General features: G+C 41.2%; 1 protein-coding gene across 4 annotated transcripts in view; it reads left to right on the forward strand.

Moving 5' to 3' along the window:
* EPB41L5 (erythrocyte membrane protein band 4.1 like 5) overlaps window positions 1-18,450 on the forward strand; it is a 58,945-nt gene extending 40,495 nt beyond the window's left edge. For 3 of the 4 annotated variants that reach the window (XM_075512692.1, XM_075512691.1, XM_075512693.1), the window contains exons 17-26: window positions 4,255-4,421; window positions 4,978-5,072; window positions 10,057-10,185; window positions 10,765-10,826; window positions 11,481-11,591; window positions 12,161-12,254; window positions 13,191-13,268; window positions 14,118-14,159; window positions 14,553-14,686; window positions 15,538-18,450. In XM_075512692.1, the coding sequence (XP_075368807.1) occupies window positions 4,255-4,421; window positions 4,978-5,072; window positions 10,057-10,185; window positions 10,765-10,826; window positions 11,481-11,591; window positions 12,161-12,254; window positions 13,191-13,268; window positions 14,118-14,159; window positions 14,553-14,686; window positions 15,538-15,595 (970 nt within the window). In that variant the 3' untranslated portion in view covers window positions 15,596-18,450. Of the gene's footprint in view, window positions 1-4,254; window positions 4,422-4,977; window positions 5,073-10,056; window positions 10,186-10,764; window positions 10,827-11,480; window positions 11,592-12,160; window positions 12,255-13,190; window positions 13,269-14,117; window positions 14,233-14,552; window positions 14,687-15,537 lie in introns of those variants that run through there. The other variant, XM_075512694.1, reaches the window with a different exon arrangement.
* Window positions 18,451-18,577: the final 127 nt, after the last annotated feature.

Here is an 18,577-nt window from a genome sequence, read left to right on the forward strand (position 1 = left end):
TGGGCACAGCATTCCAGGGGCGTCTCACCAGTGCTGAGTAGAGGGCTGGGTGTCACGGACTGCCCTGGGACTAACTGCAAGTTTGGTAATTAAAGCTGTGGCTTAAGTTTTCGTAGTAGTTTTTTTTGCATGACAGCAGAACTAGTTCAGATTCAGGATAGGGGAGGCAACCCTGGTTGCCTGAAATCCATCTACCTTTAGAACTGATTTTTTTAGTATGGTATATGTTGCATGCCTTTGCTATGTGGCTTTGAATCTTGCGTACATCCTGAGGGTCGATTTTCCTCTGTGCTGCGCTTATTTTAGTGTGACTTCATTGACTTAGGGAGAATTATTATCCTGGTTTCCACTAGGGTAAGTGACAGCTCTGAATAGGAGACGGAGAAATTGTACCACACTAGTACCAACACCACCTACCTGCATTTTTACAGGGACAGGTCATGTGCTCCAGGAATAGCACTGAGGAAACACATGGATGTCTTTCTAAACAGTATGGTGGTGACAGATCTTTGCTTAATATCCACAAAGGTTCTGCAGCCAGCACCTTTTCCTAAGGGTGTTTTCTTTCCTTTCCTGTAGTTGTTGACTTGCATATATTACGCTATGTCAGTATTTGGAATTATCTTCAAACAAATGGGAGACAGCAGAAGTCTTGGAATGTGGGACTCGGCCTGCTTGATTAGAAACTGAATGCGTGTGAACAGTCTCCATTTGTAGGATCGTATATCCCCAGGATTTTTTCTTTTGCTTTCCTCACTTTAAAATGAAAAGGAAGTTCTTTTTTTCTAAATGGTCTGCATTTTTGTTTAGGAAAAAAAAATCTGAAAAGGTGACAGGCTTAATTTACTACTCTTCTTACCTTCAGGTACAACATTGAATGCCCCAAAATGAAGGAAATGAACAAAGAACTTCATGCTATTGTGCTGCCTTGCAGAGTCAGTGTGAGAAGCTATTCTGTGTCACTACCAGTTTGAAAAAATAAATTAGCTTGTGTGGTGCTCCATGCTGTTTCAAATTAGACGACTTGCAAAAGAATTATCTCTTTTGCAGCAGACTCAGATAGCTACTGTATTTTGCAGGTTGTATTTCACAAACTAGAATGAAGTATTGTTTTGCTTTTCAACTAGGAAATTTTAAGAAAAAAATCATACCCTTTGTAACTGACAGCTTTCTCAGTCATGTTACGCATTGTATGCTGTATGGTACGTACTAATACCAATATATTTGTCAGGCAAAAAGAAGAAATAATGCAGTATCTAACTGCCTTAACTGTGGGAGTTCTCTGAGCATTTAACGACTTCTTCTGTGTGATTTATTAGTGGGTTGACAAACCTTTCCATACACTAAAACCCTTTGATTATTCCTATATTAGTAACTTGTATGGCTTGAACTCCTGGTACCATTTATCAGCTTTTCCCTCAGAATATTTCTTAAAATATGCTGATAGAAGTTGACTCTGAAGACCTAAAACGTGGCACTTACTACTCTGCAAAGTTCAAATATCCCTTTGTATGTGGGTAAATACAGGAACATGGAAGGCTAATGCCCATTTAATTCCTGAACACTGCACACTGACTGTCGTAGAAGTCCTGCTTTTCCTGGGAAGCCTTTTATTATTTCCCTCATGATTGGCATGACAGTTCATCAGTGTTTTGTAAAAGAAGTCGGAAATTCTGTGCAGTGATGAAAATAGTATCTTGTGCTAAGTAAAAACTTCTGTAGCCTGGCCGTTTATGAAGCCTGCATGGTAGAGTTCCTGCTGATGCTCCGAAGAGGGTGCAGAATCTGGGTAGCCTCGAACAATTTAGTGCTCTTTGGGGAACTTGTCTTTTGTGCCTGCAAATTCCAGTGGCTGAGGGTCTACCTAGTATGACTTTTCTCTTGTGACTGCCTATCCTCAAGGTGGCTGAATAGGTGTTTCAGTGGGTCTGAAGGCAAAATGAGGTCAATTCCTACTTGAATCTTGGCTTAGGAGGCTTCTCTTGAGTCTGCCTAAAATTAATTTAGTTTCCGTGAGGCACCGCTGTGATGCAGGGGTGAAGCTGCAGGGACTCACCCCAGTTGTCCTTGCTACCTCAGCCAGTCCTCCATCCCACGGCACAAATGGCAATAAGGTTTTCTACAAACTTTCATCACGTTAGTGTAAGTCGTACGCTGCTTTTGGAGCAACACTAGACATTGAATGTGCCATTTGAATATGCCACCAGATTTCAAGACTGCCCTTATCTCTAGCGGGCAGGTCTTTGAATCAGCTCTCTTGTCTGTGTAGTAAATGTTACTACAATTGTCACAGCGGGGAAAAAAGGCTAGTGTAATTATCTTAGCAATTTTCTAATGAAGATAAAATCATTTTTTCACTCATTTTCTCTCCACTGTGCTGCAATGCAAAGAAAAGCATTAGAAGATTATAGCACAAAGAAGTGTTACTGGTGCTCTATATCACCTCTCTTATGTGGAGTTCATAGGAGCTTATACCTAGTTCCTTCAACATGTCATGGCATCAGCACCTCTCTGTGCTGCAGGCAAAATCTGAACTTCCTATACTGGTTGTCATATTAAACATTTGGGAGGCTACGCACAGAAAACTCAGAAAATAGGAAGAAAAGTGTTGGCTTCATGTGAAGATTATAAAACCTTTTCAGTCTCGTGCATTAGGCATCCTCTGATAGTAAGGTACGGGATTCAGTCTCACTTTCTTCGTTGCCTTAATTGGAAGAGCATCTATTCCTGTCTGTTACTTCTAATAATTGAAATTCTATGTATCCATCATTCCCCCTTTGCAAGACTATCTGCTGCTTGCCATTTCCCATTAGTGGTGCACAGAGAGGCTGTACAGCAGATCGAAAAGTTTCCTATTATTTGCTTTGCTAGTAGCTTCTTATTCCACTGCTTTAAGAGAATCAAGCAAGTGACCTCAGTTTGCCTCATGGCAATTAATTGTCTTAAGATGATTCGTACATTATTAGCGCTAAAACGGTGATATCCTGTAATCTGTTTCAGAGGTATATATTTAACATTGGAAGGATTCTTTTGGGTGCTTGAGCTGGAGGGAGGAGTTTTTTCCTGGAGCCTCTAGTGACAACATGGGACTGCTTCCAAATTCCGGGGGCTGGAGGGAGGCATGGGGCATTAACCTGGTAGTGATAAGGGAGAAGCTGGTCTAAACTGTCAAGTAGGAAGTGTCTCTGTCCGTGCATAAGGGTAAGTTCTGTTGTGGTGGATACTTGCTTGGTGTCATTGTTCTCATATTTGGGACAGGACTTTGAAAAGTGATAGATTTTTTTTCTTCTTAAATCAATCTTGCAACCAAACTGTATGTAAGTGATTGCTGATTGAAATGGGCGACAATCAAACTGCAGTTGTGTGCACAGGTTGTCTGATTAACCATCATGTTCTGCAGCAGTTGTTGTTTCCGTATTTGTTACAGTTTGCTGTTACAATAGCTTTAGCTATTCCTGAAGTTTGAAGAGAAGGATGAGATTGCCGACTGTTTGCACAACATAAACATCATAATATAACTTTTGTTTTTGTAATTGTTTTTCTATTTTCATTGTAAATACAGATGGTAGGACAAAAAAAAAAGGAGAAGTTTCCATTAGAAAGCAAAGGAGGTAAAACACATGATCCTAACAGGGTACAGAGTACATGCTGTGGTTCACTTAAAATACTGTGGCTGCTAAGGTTTCATTCATGTCTCTGCTCAAGTTAATAAAACTGAAACTACTTATAGGTATGCTTAACCATAACATAGTGTCATTGCAGACCTATGCAGTGCACCCTTCTGCCCTCTGTTCTGCTTACAAGTGTTGGGTGAAGTGCTGTACAAATAGCTTTTTGTGAACAGTATCAACTTCCTTCCCCCTAAGTTTTGTTTTTCTCATGTAAAAACCCTAAAGTGTACCTTGAGTGTGTTAGAAAAACTTCAGATGTTTGTTCCAAAAAGGGTAATTAACGGATAAAAACTTCCCTCCTCCTCTCTTTACCTTTTCCACTGCTATGTGATGAAGCAGCAGGCAACGTGGACCTGTTCTGTTCTGAAGTCACTTCTACAGACATGAAATGTCCCCCCCCCTTTTTTTTAAAACTCACTGAAAGCCAATGTCCATTAGTTACCTGAAACAGATTTTACGGAATGTGTCTGGCTACCAGAAGACAGCCTGAAAAAAGATTGTGTGTGTGTTAAAGCTTTTTCTTGTTACAGGAAGAGTGGTAACACGATTCTGTGTATCTCTGCCCATCTTTCTGCCTTTGCAGCGTACCTCTTGTTGATTTGCTAGACAGCACGGAGTTGCCAGAAACTTGTGTTGATGATGCCGCAGGCTGTCCAGTTGTTGGCTTGGCAACAGGAGATTCAGAAGAGGCTGTTAGTTGCCCTCATCCTGGCACAAAGGAAACCGCTGCTGAAAAAGCAGACTCTGATCGTAAGCAAACTTACAGATTTTTCCCTATTATCATGACGTGTGGGGTCAAAGTTAACTGATTAGGTTGTTATGAGGTTGTTTCCTTACAAAAATCCAGAAGTGTTTTAGAAAGCTCGCTTAGATTATATGCGCATAAGGACAGTTTTACCCACCACTGGGATAAGAAAGTTGGTCAGCTCTCCCCGTTTCAGCTGGAAGCAGCTTATTTCCAAGGACAGAAGTACAAGGGAAAAGTCACAGTTCTTCACGGGATCTGACTTTAGCCACAAATACAGTGAAGTGCAACCATCTGAGCAATTAACTCTCACTGCTTGCTCATTCACTGTGAGGATGGCTGGGTAAATGAACTTGCAGGAGTGGAGAATGTTGTGATTAGGTACATGCAGTCTGTAGGCTTGAAGGTTGCATTGAAGGTTGAGCAAGTAGCTTCCCCCATCCCTGTGCTTTTTTCCACAACTTTAAAACCATATAATTAGTGCTCAGGAATAACGCAAGTTACAAGTCAAATAACTCCACAATTACATTAGGAAGATGATATCTTTTCTGTCTTTTTCAGCATTTGAAGACACGTTCCTAAAACTGAAACAGCTGGAGACAGAGTGCAGCAGCCCCGTGCCAACAGAGCGTCCCAACGTAAACATAAATGTACAGGTACTTGGGCTTCATTCTTTCTGGCAGAGTCGCTGAGTTTTGTTCAGATCATTCTGAAAAGTCTTCCACTTACCTTGGGCCGTTTGCAAGATTTTAGGAATATGAGTGAGTAATACTGGGGAATAGTAAAGGAAATACAAATGCTTTGTTATATATAAGCCTGCATGTGACAGGGCAGTGAGATAAAGATGGGGGGCAGAGGTGCACGTGCACATATGCAGACTGTGGCCTGGTGAAATTTTCTAAAATCAATGGGCATAAAAGGCATAAACGCTTGAAATGTTCCTCAGTTGTCTTTATAGCTTACTAAGTGTACGGTGTTGTATAGTTCACCCTCTTTTTTGAGGGAGTGAGCAGCTTTCCTGGTGTTTTTCAGTTGCCTTTAGTAACCTTCCCAGAATGTTGTTTTGACGTTTTCTTTTGAGTCAAGCTTGCTGGTGAGCCATCCTTCCTGTTAAGTAACCAGTTTTTACCTGCCTTCTGAAGTAGGTGTTAGTGCTCTGTGTGTTTACATAGAGAGGAGTGATGTGGTTTGATCTAGTGCTCTCATAAATCCTTTTGAGCAAGTCAGGCTGCATTTCCACAGGCAGCTGAGCCAAAGTATGAGCTTCAGTGCCCTGAACAGGGTGAGGGCTCTCTTCTCCCTCGCTCCTCTTTGCTCTTCCTTCCCCGGCTTCCTCCTCTCCTGTGTCACCTCCAGGAATTATTGCGTGTTTCGGTGAACCAATGTAGCCTACAAAATGGCAACTGAAGAATTTTTTGCCTTTTTTGTTTTGAACTTTTTAAGGTGTTGGGATTTTTTTTGTTTTGTTCTGTTTTGTTTTTTAAGTTGTTAAATAGTGAGTTAAATAGGTTCATGGAAGGGGTCAAAGAAATGCCAGAGGCATAGTGAAAATAAGTAGTGTTGCTAGAAGGGATGGAGAGGACAGGATCCTCCCTTACAACAGCAGTGAACTTTCATAGATTCACCAGTTAGCAGACAACTGCACCCATGCAGGATATTCTTTTTTTTTAATGAGCTTTAAAAAATGCGGAATTTACATTTCCCTTACTCTGCTTCCCCCAGTGTTAAAGCTTTAGGTGCTTTATTGCATTTTGAACCAGCAGAGAGAGTAAAACACCTGGCAGTGTTATCTCTGTTTGTACTACCCTCCCTTGCAGGGAGGCCTGAGGATTTATCTAACTTTCGGTGAAGCAGCTATGATTTTTTTTTTCTTTTTTTTTTTCTCCCTCAATAGTAAAATGAACCAGATGCCAAGAGGGGTGTTCAGCAGTATGTGTTTGGGCTAAGCCCATTCCTGAGCATTTGTTCTCCCCCTCCATGTGAGAGAAGGCTGCTGCTTTGGTAGGCTTTGGTGCTGCAGGCTGTTTGGCTCATGTCCCCTTTAAGGGCTGTTGTCAGGGATGCCTTGTGCACCTCTCTGCTTGATGAGCGCATTACAAAGATTACCAAGTCTCTAAGAAGATTAGTCAGTAACCTATAGGTCCTGTTATGCCGAAACACTGCCTCCTCATATACTAAAGCAAATGATGAGGTGCCGAGTAACTTTGGATATTAGAGGTTACAGATATGGGAGTGATAGTAACCTGATTAGAGAACAAGAACATTTGCATAACGGAAATATGTGATGTGTGGATCAACAGTATGCCAGTATGATTCTTTCTTGAGGTAAAAGAGACTTCAGCTGTCATCAGTGGTTTTCCTTGGGTAGAAAAGATTGAATAAAGCTTTTCAACCTATGATGTAGCTTACCAAGAGGTCAGTTGAAAGTGTTTGTTTAAAAAGGTAGACAAAGATTAGAGACTGTCTCTGTATGCTTCAAATTGCAAAGACACGTAGGTTACAGTAGCACCAAATGAGCACATCCAGTTGTGATTAGAGATGAAGGTTAATGGTTTGGAAATGAGTCCTGAAGAGTGACCTAAGAATAACTATTAAAAACACTTTGTTTCCTGCTTTTGAAGGCTGCTTTAGAAAAAATACAAATTTCCACTTATGATGTTAGTTACAAAATGTACCTGTTGGCTCTCCTCCTGTACTTACTTCTGTTCTCAACCTATTTGTAAAAGAGGTGTTTGTGGCATCTTCTGACCGAACTGAATGGGACTGCAATGTATCCACTAAAACCTTGCAATGAGCTTAGATCCTGGAGCTTGCTGTTACTTCAGATGAATACAGTGTTACAGTGTTCTCTCTGAAAGTGTGTGATTACAAATTTCAGCATGTCTCATTTCCCTTAATTTTTACCGGTGCATTAAGACACCTACCTATGTAGGAACAGTTACAGCACATAGAAGGTTTGGTAAAATGCATTGGGGGAAAGCATTAGCTTTCTGCTTATGAAGGCAGAGCTGCATCCTGAACTTCCTAAGTGACAATGTCAAATGCCAATGAACTGCTGGCTTCAGCTTTGTTAATTAAAAATCTTTAACTATTTTCCATTGGGGGTCAGAGATGGCCTGACGATCATCTTTACGTAATTCTATACTTGCAATCAATCAGTCTTGATTGATTTCTTTGGTAGGGAAATATTTATCTAGCTATCTGTGTTCTTTTAGAGAAAAAGAGAAATCTTTCTAGAATGAGAACTGGGAAGGGGGGAATGAATGGCTTCATTCTTCACCACTGCTCCCTGCCACAATCTGTTGGGATGGAAGAATGCGACTTTGTCCTTTCCCAGCTTTCGCTAGCGCAGTGACCAGATCTGACAAAAGAGAGCAAATAGCTCTGAAATACACTGACGCTCTGCTTTCACAGCTTCTGAAGTGAAATGAACAATAAAAAGTTCTCCCTGTTTGCCAATGTCGAAGTCTGCTCCAGAGTCAGAAATGCAAGGATGTGAGGGTTTTCTTTTTCTGAATTCATTGTGATCTGTAAACATGTGGAAATTGCTCTAAAATGTGCCTATATTAGACTCCATCTCCCTGCACAAAGTGATTTTCAGTGGCAACAGGAACGCTGCTCAAAAGCAAAAAGGATTGGGATTGCATGCCCTGCTGCTGCCTTTAGTCTTCCCTTCCGTTTTTACATCGCTGCCTAGCTCCATATTTTGGTTGAAGAATAGAGTACAAACATAGTTTGTCTAGTACATAGAGACAATAAAAACTTGTAACGAGCTAAAATATTGTCAAACCACAGCAAGCTTTACTGTTTTATGTGAACAACTGAAATGTCTTGTAAATCTTGAGGTGTTATCAGGTGCCAAGTGCTTTCCTCTCTAGCTACATGCTCTTCCCATTAAAAAACCCAGTAAAACCAATGCTTTTTTCAAGCACAAAATAGAAAGGATTGAGAAAAATGTGTCTTTAGTATTGATGGAAATATTTCCTTGGTGGTACAGAACTTATACGTGATTACATTAAAATATTTCTTAATAGTACTAAGCTTTTCAGAAGTTGGGAATCTAGTCACTAATAGACTAGAGTGACCTAATTAAACTCATCGTTCAGGTGGAGGAAGCTGAGAGGAAGTTAAACCACATAGTGGTGCTTAAAGCAGCAGTGTACTGATGTGCTCAGTTAAAATAATCAAATTTACTATATCACTGGTACTGGAATAATGCATTAGGAATTCTGTGCAGGGCCTGTTATATACAGCATCCGGTTCAGTGAGGTCCGGTGTAAGGATTTAAGGATTATCACAGTTGGGTACTGAGACTGTACAAATAAAAATAATTCAGTTTTAATTATTCCAGACTTTTGGCAATTCCAGCAGCTTCTCTAAAATAAAAACATTTAAATGTTTAATAATTAATTGTTTTGTTAGTCTTCATGAATTATGTGAGTGTGCATCTCTTAATACCTGCTAGCAATAGTCATTAGCAGCACTGGTTGTTGGTCCTCATACCTTTTAATGTTGACAGTGGCCCTTGAATATTTTGCAAAAAGTTCATTGCTGACTGGGGTCAAAATTTTAAAACAGATTCTCCTTTAGATAGTCTTGTAAGTTCCTATTTGGATACCCCGAAAGGTGATTTAGAGGGAGACAAGAAAAGGAAATGTTTTTCCCCTTTCTAAAGACCAAATACCTAGAAGTTCTCACTAGCATTTCCAGTGAACGGAAAAAGCTGAAAGCGCATGGAGAGCTGTGCGGGGGACAGGTATTCACCTCTTTTTAACTTCTCTCCCCTGCTCTCTCTCTATGCGATGGGCTTCATTCCTTCTGGACACGCTGCAGGTCGTGCAAGTAGGAGTGCAGCAGGATTGTGCCTGCTCCAGGGCGTGTTGCAGGAATGCAGCACTTGCCTCCAGGAAAGAGCCTGCCTTCCCAGCCACGGTGGCATATGGCGAGGAAAGCAGGGCTCTGTCTCCCCCTGCTGAGTCATACCCCGAGAAGAAAGGTCACAAGGTTTAGTTTCCACTCAGTTAATTAACTTCTGTCACTAATCAAATAGCAATTAGTAGATTGTATGCTTAATTAACATTGTATAATTAAGAAATACAATTCACGTAATGAAATATACTGTAGTGAAAGGTATCTCATTTTTAATTGTCTTCATTATGTATCTGGCTGCCAGTTTGCTCTGATATGATCAATGATGGGAGAGGTAGCTAATAGCACATTAAGCTGTTGTTCTAATTTATAAGTGGATTTTAAGGTAAAAATCTTACCAACTTGCATTCGAGAGTAAATTATAAACTTATAGTTAAGCTACACTGATATGATATAATCTGATGGCTGTTATATTGATCTCCTGTCAGTAAACTAGGCTGCAAATTTACGGTCCGCTTCAGTTCTCGCACGCTGTATTTTTGGCACAGCATTTTGCATCTCCACTTTTAAGCATTGTGCTTTTTTACGTCATGTTTTGCTGACTTTACAACTGAGTTCCAAAATAAAGGAACAAATTGGTTTTTCATTCCAGTATAAGTCTGCTGACTTTCCTGTCATTCAGAACCTTGTTGTTATTTAGAGATGTTAATAAACTTCAGCCCAGACTTTCCACGTGGGAACTGCTTCTTATAAAGATTTTTTCATGTCTAGGATGAAGTGGTAAAGTTGACAGATAAATGTCTTAACAATGCAATTGAGAGCCCAATCGCAGCAGCAACATGGCTTCCAGCAGATATGAAAAGCAATATCCTGAAGGCCCAGGCAGAAGCAGGGCACAAGGTAAATACTCAACTGATAAGGACTGTGATGTTCTCAAATGTTTTATTTCTCTTCAATTGCCTGGTGTTGGAGAAGGCGCCTTGCAGATAAGGGTGCTTCAAGAGCCAAAGTCCAAGGTAGAGTAAGAGAGCCTTTCAGCCTTTGTTCACAATAATGGTGGTCTAGTACTGGAACGGTTGCCCAAGGAGGAGTCTTCATCCTTGATGATACTCGCCATGTACCTGGACAAGGCCCTGAACAAGCCCTGGTTTGAGTGGTTATTGAGCCAGATAACCTCCAAAGGTTGCCTTCTAACCAAGAAATTATTCTGTGATTCTGTGACTAAGACGATGCTTCTAGCATGTTCTAGTAAATTCTGTAGCAAATAATGGTATTTTATTTAGCTACGTTGGTGAATTATTTTTATTTCTGCACTGAAGTTTTCACATAGGATTGATGTTTTAAGTCCCTGAGCAGTAGATGAACAGCACGCTTCCGTGCTGGGAGGGAGACGCTTGGCTCTTCTGTGAATCTCAGAACTGACACAAGATGGAAACAGGTATCAGAAATTTATATCTCTGTTCATTTTTTTCCTTTCAGGTTGTAAGAGAAGACAACCTGGCAGGTTTCAAGAATTCCAATATTCAGGATGCTGCTGCCAGGTACTGAATAGATTTGGAAGAAATGTGTGATCTAGTTACGCAAGTACAGCACTGAGAACCTGCAGTTCAGTGTGGTCTTTCAGTGGCTCAGTGATCATTGCATTTTACCTTGCATAGTGTAGCTTAACCTGGTGAGTGTGAAGTGTTTTTAAAATTAAAACCAGCAAGCACTATAGTTGCTAAATTTTATTATGTACAAGGTAATCCAGATACTCTTTATTCTCCCATATGTTAACTTGATAAACATTGTTCCAACAGCAGCTTCAATCACTATAGTTATTTCTGACCTGTGAACAACTTCAGTGTGGGGAGAGGGGATGGGTCTGTTTACAGTAGCTGTTTTCTAGTGGAGAAAATAAATTGTGTACAAAAACTTGACACTGACAGTTGATTTCCTGAGAATTACTGAATCTTAAATGATTGCTAGTTCCAATGGGGTTTCAGGCATTGAAAAAAGTTAAAGGGTTACAACATGTAATTTCTTGACCATTTGTGAAGATGAGCATGTGTCGGACCTCAAAGACCACATGGAGATATTGAATAAAATGTACACCTAGCGATCTCAAAAATATGCTGTAACAAGTAATTCCTGAGAAGCTTTCCGTGGAAGGTTGTACCTGTTTTTTGTTTTGTTTTTTTGTTGTTTTGTGCCAGGAACATTCTCCCGTCAGGCAAAACACAGAGTAGTCCTCCAGCAACCAGTCCAGTATTTCAAGACCCAAGAGAGCTGCTGAAAGCAATCCCTGCCTCAAACACCTTTGTTCTGTAAGTGATTCAGCAGAAACGTGTTTCTGGGGTAAGGGAATCATGTGGAGATTGTCATGAACAGGTCTGAAAAGATGAGGAACAGTTGCTGAGCATTTAGGCTACATCTAACTAAGCAGGTTTACCAATGCATCTTTAATTACTGTTGCAACAGTTAATGAGTGTAGGCCAGGCCTCGGGGTGAGTATCCTAGCAAGCAGTAAGCGAATCTCTCTCATCTGCTGGAACAACTGAAATATCTGACATCTTGCTGCCCCTGGCTCTAAAGAGGAAGATAAGAGGATGGCAGGGAAGGCTTCAGGTGAATTAGAAACAAGGGCTGAAGAAGCTCCTTTGATAGAAGACATTGATACTGTTGTGTCTATACACAGCTGCAGCTGAAACTATGAAAGAGAGCAGTAATTTGCAGAGGTAGTTGGAACGCATTTACTTCAGCATACTCACAAACATCAGTCCTTTGTCTGCCTCGCGTGGAACTGGTGTCGAGTTTTTGGGTTGCGCTATCGGGGAAGCAGCACTGTTTCATGCTATCCAGGCAGTGTGCTGATGAGAATGTTTTCTCCTTTCAGTAATGCGTTAAATGAGGACAACGCTGCCTCTAACCATGAGGACCTGCTGATTCCAGCTAGTCTGGCTCCAGCTGAGGAGGCTGCTCTTTCAAAGGTATCACCACCTGCCAGCCTAGAAGGTTTCTGTGTGTCATGTGCTGAGCTACTGATGCCTCCAGGCAAGCACAGCAGACCTTGCTGCATGCCTCTCATAACTCAATCAATACCAGTCGTTGGTGAATGCCAAAAAGTGCTTTCTGGAGCAGGCAGGGACACTGTACAGATCTCTCCAAAGGCCATTTCTGAGTGTCCTTTCAGGTTCTTTGCCTGACACTTATTTTTCTAAACTGATTGTTTTCCTCATGCTGGTAGGGAGCCCCTTATATCCCAATGATTTGATGCTCCAGGAAAGAGACTGCAGGGATGACATGCTGATAAAGGCAATTCCTGTCAAAGTAGACACAGAGGGAAAAGTTTAAATTGACATGTTTAAATGTTGTATTCTGGTTACCTTAAGGATAAGATAATTTTTAACCGGACTCCATGAAATGCACATAGTAATTCAGGGGTCAACTTTCCTTTGTCCCTCTCCAGAAGAAAAGAGGAGTCCAACATTGGACTCTGCTGTTACTTCAGCAGACTGAGGGGTTATTCTGGATCACTAAAGCACCATGCCCTTTAGCTGTTGTCCCTCTAAACCAGTATTATGTAGTTGATCCCACTGAATAATTATCAGTTTCATCTTCTGAGTTCAAATACTCAGCTCACAGACCTCACTGACCTTCTTGTCGAATGGCGCGGTACCCTATCTTTGCATAGGAGAATGGGACAGTTTCACAGCTTACATGGCAATGACATTCTTTCCAGTACGTTGATGAGAATAAGTGAAATGAAAAGGCTGTTAAAGACGATCATATAGAAAGATTTGAGAAAACAGACCTGGTAAACAGTGGTAAGAACACTGGTCTGTAACTTGGGAAGCCACTAGAGTATTCAGCAGACCTATCTGGTTACTACTGGGAATTCAATTCAAAACTGATTTATTCCATAGAGCACTCCAGATGACCAGGACGTTTCCTTAACATCATTGACAGAGAATCTAATTGACTTTACAGAAGCCACACCTCGGGTAAATGTATTTCAAAACCAAACTTCTTCCTGCACACGTACAGGTTTTTACTCATAAACTCTCTTCTGGCTTTAGTATTTGTCCACCAGGCTTGGATCTGCTTCAGCAGAATGAAGGGGTGATTGGCCTGCATCACCGCATATGTGTCCCCCTACTTGAAGGGTGGCGGGCATAGGGTTGTAGACCCTACAGCTTTGTAATGGAAGTGAAAGAACCTGAAGAGTTATCTTGGATCTGTGCCACAAGAACCTGTAGTCTTATTCTAGTACAGCTGCAAGTGCCAGCCTGCTTCTCAGGCTTTTGGGTATATATAATACTTCAGAAATTATATGTAAATGTGTCTATACATACACAGACATATATGTGTGTGTGTGTGTGTATACATATATAAAAAATAAATACTCGAGAAATAAACTTTTAATACAAATCAACCCTTTTATATAGATAAAAAAATCTCTTATAATTTGTGCCGGCAAAAAAGGAGTTACATTGCGTGCACCAAAAAAAGGAGGAGGAGTAGAACCTTTAAAGTGTTCACAGAAGCATGCTCTCGGTTAACTTTGTCCGCAAAGCAGAAAAAAATAATGGGTTCAGGTGCCTTTTGGAAGGGAGCGCTGTGCTGAAACTGCTACCCGTGAGTTTCTGTGAGCGAGCGGGTATTAGCTGTATGCTGTGTGGGTGCCATTTACCTTTTGGTATGAAGTCACATAATCTGTAGCTAATCACTGGCATGGTTCCAAGACTAGTGACAGACAAATGTCCAAGATCGTTTTGGGAGGCAGTATTGTTTTGAGAATGTTCTCAGCTACTTTCAACCTTTTCTAATGAGCATTTATTTGCTTTTTGTAGGTGTCTTCCCAGCCCACGATAACACCGAGGTGGATAGTGCCAGTGAGTTGTTTGACCATTCCTTAACAACAACAAAAAAGAAAGCTTTTGTCATGATTAAGAAACAGGAGCTCAAGTAAAATAGTAAAATATAATAATTTGTAATAATTTGAAAGCCCATAAAATAATGTACCAGACCAAAAATAAAGCAAACTAATTCAGCTGGAGTAAATCAAACAAGATACATATCCTGTTAATATTTAAACTTCATTTTTGCTGCGTTACATTGCAGGTAGATGCCATAAAGTTTCTTTAAGAACTTGCATTTAGTGAAGCCCACCCTGGAACTTGAGGAACCTTAGTTTTTACTGTTATAAATAAATCATATTGAAAACTTAGCTTGTCTTGTCCTGGCAAGTTTTTATTTCAGTTTCCTGTTTCATTCTTCCAACTCAGACTGGACTGATTTCCAATGGGCCTTTGGGAAATGATGTTGCCTTAGCTATGAAGGCAGTGAAAGACAGCACGGAGACTCTGTTGTCGTCAGCTGGATTGCCACCATCCCAGCAGACATCTGAAGTCCTTGCAAGGTAAGGTCTCCTCAGCACTCACTTCAGAAGTCTGTATGGGGTAGAAAGGAAGTATGTGCTTTTACTACTTCCACTTAAATAGCTATAGTGGCTATTTAGACATAGTGCCTTGTTTTGCTGTGCTTATAAACCATAGTTCTATCTCACTTTATAGCATTTGAAATCTTATAAATAAATAAAGCAGCTGATGTGTGTATATTTTCATATAGCATTGTTTGAAGGGTAAGAAAACATTTTTTCTAATTCAAGTAAGTAAAGGAACAAAACATACAAATTTAGCTGGAGTTGGTGGTAAACCTGTTGTCATTTATAAGTGCTATAAAATCGATTAATTCTTTTTAATTATCATTTCACTTCAGTTTCTTTCCTTATCTGCTAACATGTTTTAGTACTGGACTAAAATTATGGTACACATGAATCTTCTGAAAAATCTCTTTACAGTGTTTCAATACCTGTCAGAGGATGGGCAGGAGAGGGTGGATGTCCCCCAGTTATTTTCAAGCTGTAAGGAATTCAGAGAACAGAATCCGTAGAAACCTTCCCCCTTGCTATTCCATTCTGCCGTGCTGGTGAGGCAGAATGACAGCAGTGATCAGGCCTTTCAGTCAGCCTCTCACAATGCGGATGCAGATGGCAGTGATGCTACTGCTGCACTGTGTGAAATTGATTGTTTGCTTTTCTGTAGTTGTCCGTTGGAAAGGTTTGCCCATTGGTCTCATTAAATTACGAGGGGAACAGCTATTAACACTCTTTGGAACAATACTCATCTTTTTCTTTTTAATCCATCATGGCAGATCTTTTTGGAGGAGTGTATTTACAGGGCCTCATTTTTTTTTTTTTTTCCCTTTTAGCCCTCTTACTGAGGATGCTACAATACGAACGAAATGTTTACTCACCACTGAACTCTAGAAGAAGGAGTTTCTGCACTTCCCACCTTGTAAAAACTCAAATCTTCTAACATCTCCAAGGGATCCTTCCAAAAGACTTGCTTGGGATCAAACTCTTGCTGAACGGGAGTCAAACAGCCAGCTGGTTTGCTAGGATCCAGGAAGAGACTGCTAAATTTATTGCAATCTAACTGGAATTACAGTCTAAACTGGGATATAAAACCACATGCACGTTTGATCTTCTCCCTCAGGAGAAGTGAAATACCACACTGGAGCTAGTTCTGAACGTGAGGAACAGAATCTATTTGTGTTCTGCTCACGCTAGGTTTAGTCTTACTTACCCTGTGCTGCCTCTCAAGTGTTAATGAAAAGCGTTCACTGTGATGTTAGCTATGTAGCGTGTGAGCACGGTATCCCTGACCTCTGTAGCTTAATGTTGGAAAGATGAGGAGAACTTGTAGGGCCACCTTGTGGCCATACTGTGTACGGTGGCTCACAGCAGCGATGACTCTTTCATACGGCCAAGGACATTTTCTTCTGTGTGATTATTCCTTCTGTTTTTCCTTTCGTTTACCAACACATACTCTCCTTTTTGGCCTTAAACCCCTTAATAATGCTTGCACCTCTTGTTACAGTACCTGAAAAGAATGAAAATCTAGTCCATCAGTGACCAACTACATTGACTGGATTTGAGCTGCTTGTTGCAACTAGGAAAAGGAAAATTAACCTGCCAAACAGCTTATAGCATTAGCAGACTACAGCAGAGGTCCCACATTTTGACACTGATTATTTCATTTCCTATATGACTCAAATACATGCATTTTAGGCTAGAAATAGGTATGTTTTAAATGCTGAAGCAGTGAAGGTATGAGTACAGCTTTCTTCAGGAACTGCTTATTGGTTAGTTTTGTTGTCATATAGGACTAGGAAGAAAAAGAATTTTCTTGTTTCTGTTCACATTATTTCTGGGTGGTGTTTCCAGATGATGTGCCTTGGGAATACTTACCCATGTACGTAGGGTGGAACTAGATCAGTTCTTAACACCACCTCGAGTCCTGTTCCAAGTGTCATCTAATAGTCTTATGTGGAACAAAGAATAAGGAAAAAAAGTTCCTGTAAGCAGTTCACTGCTTTGTAGAAGGAAGGTAGGAGCACTTGCAAGAACACACTCCACAGAGCTGGTGAAGGCACTCAGGTAAAGTACAGGATACAATTTGTAAGAGATCATTTGAGTCCTGGGCAGCAGAATGCCCATGTGGACATGTAGAGGTGAGCACATGGACCCTGGGGATACAGCCTGTGAAAAAGGGCAGTGCAGAGTCAGAGGGAGGAGAAATACAGAAGCCTGATGATGAACTCCACGTCTCCTAACAGGGAAGCGCAGATGAAACAACTGGGATCTTTCTTTCTTAGGAAGAGGTTTGTACATATGACTGGGGCTGGAGGATGTTTTCTGCGTAGTGCTGCTGTTTATAAATATTTATATACATGTGGTTCTTAGAAACAATTTTAAATGTGAAAGTTGGTTCTGAAACCTGTATGCACAACTTCATTTCTGCACACCAGCTGCGTGCACATCTCTCAATGTAGACAGATTTGGACCAAACCACTGGGGGCTGTGCAAGTAAGCTGGTGCCCGGCTAGGGCACTAGGGCGTTCGCACTAGGGCACTCTTACTGCTGCTCTTGTGCTCTTGTTTGCAAGATGCTGAATGAGAGTGTTAAGGAAGAAGCCACGTGACATTTATGTGGCCCGCTGCCACTCCTCAAAACCCCCGAGGCCTTAATAGAGAGTCATAGAAACCGTGGGGAGCTCTTAGGACTGACATACGTGGGAGACTCTCTGCAGACAAGATTTGCAGCTCCCTCAAGAACCGGGAGTCAAAACTGGTAGCAGGCGCTTCAGGTCCCCCCTCCAGCCAGCGCCCAAAGCACTGCGCGGGCAGGCTCCCTGCACTGCCAGCCAGAGGGGAGCTGCTGTTCTGGACCAGGTGGAGCATTGCTGCTCGCCAGCCGTTCAGCTCTGTCGTTGTTACTTCCAGTTGAGTATTGGCTTTTTTATGTACTTTTAAGTCTGAGCCTTATCACATATTAAAATGTAGAAGGTTCCCGATTCAAATATCAAATGTCTTAGTCCGGATTAATAATACAGTTGCCAGCAAAGTTCCTGCAGGAAAAGGGAAGCTATGGCTGCAACAGCCTGCTTCCTGCACAAAGCCAGGACTGTGTGGGGAAACTTGGCACTTGCTATTGATCTGTTTGCTCAGCAGCTGAGCTGGCATTCGCCAGCTACATGTGTTGGTTTTGTAAATAGACAGAATGCAGTAGCGTTTTCGTTAAGGCGTGTTTGATATTTGACTCTTCCCACTGGGTTCAGGAGCTCTGTGAACTGTTAGCTTCAATCCCTCCCAAAAGTAGAATAACAAGTTGACAGTTTTACAGCATTGTGTGTTGAATACCATCCTTAGATTCCTCCCGAGCAATCACGTACAGCAAACAACAAGTAAATAACAGGTGTGGTGAGTGTGTCCCCCTAAAATCTAAATGGTCCCAAGTAGCCAACTGTTATTTCAGCATGGTTGGGGTAGTGGTGATGGGAGGGGAATGTTGTATTTGCACACGTGTCCACACACACGAAAATTTCAAAGGGGCAAGGTTTTCCTCAATTTTCAGAGGACTAATACTTGAAACTTTATTTGAAAATTTGAAATTTTCAACTGTTAAATTGGGGACTTGAGATTTCTATTAGATTTGGGGCTGCAAACCCAACTCTTTCCAGTGACATTTAATACTTGGAGCAAATATTCACTCCTTGTAACTCAACGTAGCTTATTTAGCTATTCCAAATCATTGTATCGGGAGCCTGGCGAGACTAAGGCGCCACAGTTACGCGATCTGAACAGACACATAGGTATCTGAACATCCTGTAGTTTTGCATCGCTGTTTTGCTTTAAAACTGTAGGTATCCTGTAGTATCATGACTGGCTAACAGGTGACGTAGCATT

Source organism: Mycteria americana, chromosome 9 (genome assembly GCF_035582795.1).
Source record: "Mycteria americana isolate JAX WOST 10 ecotype Jacksonville Zoo and Gardens chromosome 9, USCA_MyAme_1.0, whole genome shotgun sequence".
In the NCBI taxonomy this organism is placed as follows: domain Eukaryota; kingdom Metazoa; phylum Chordata; class Aves; order Ciconiiformes; family Ciconiidae; genus Mycteria; species Mycteria americana.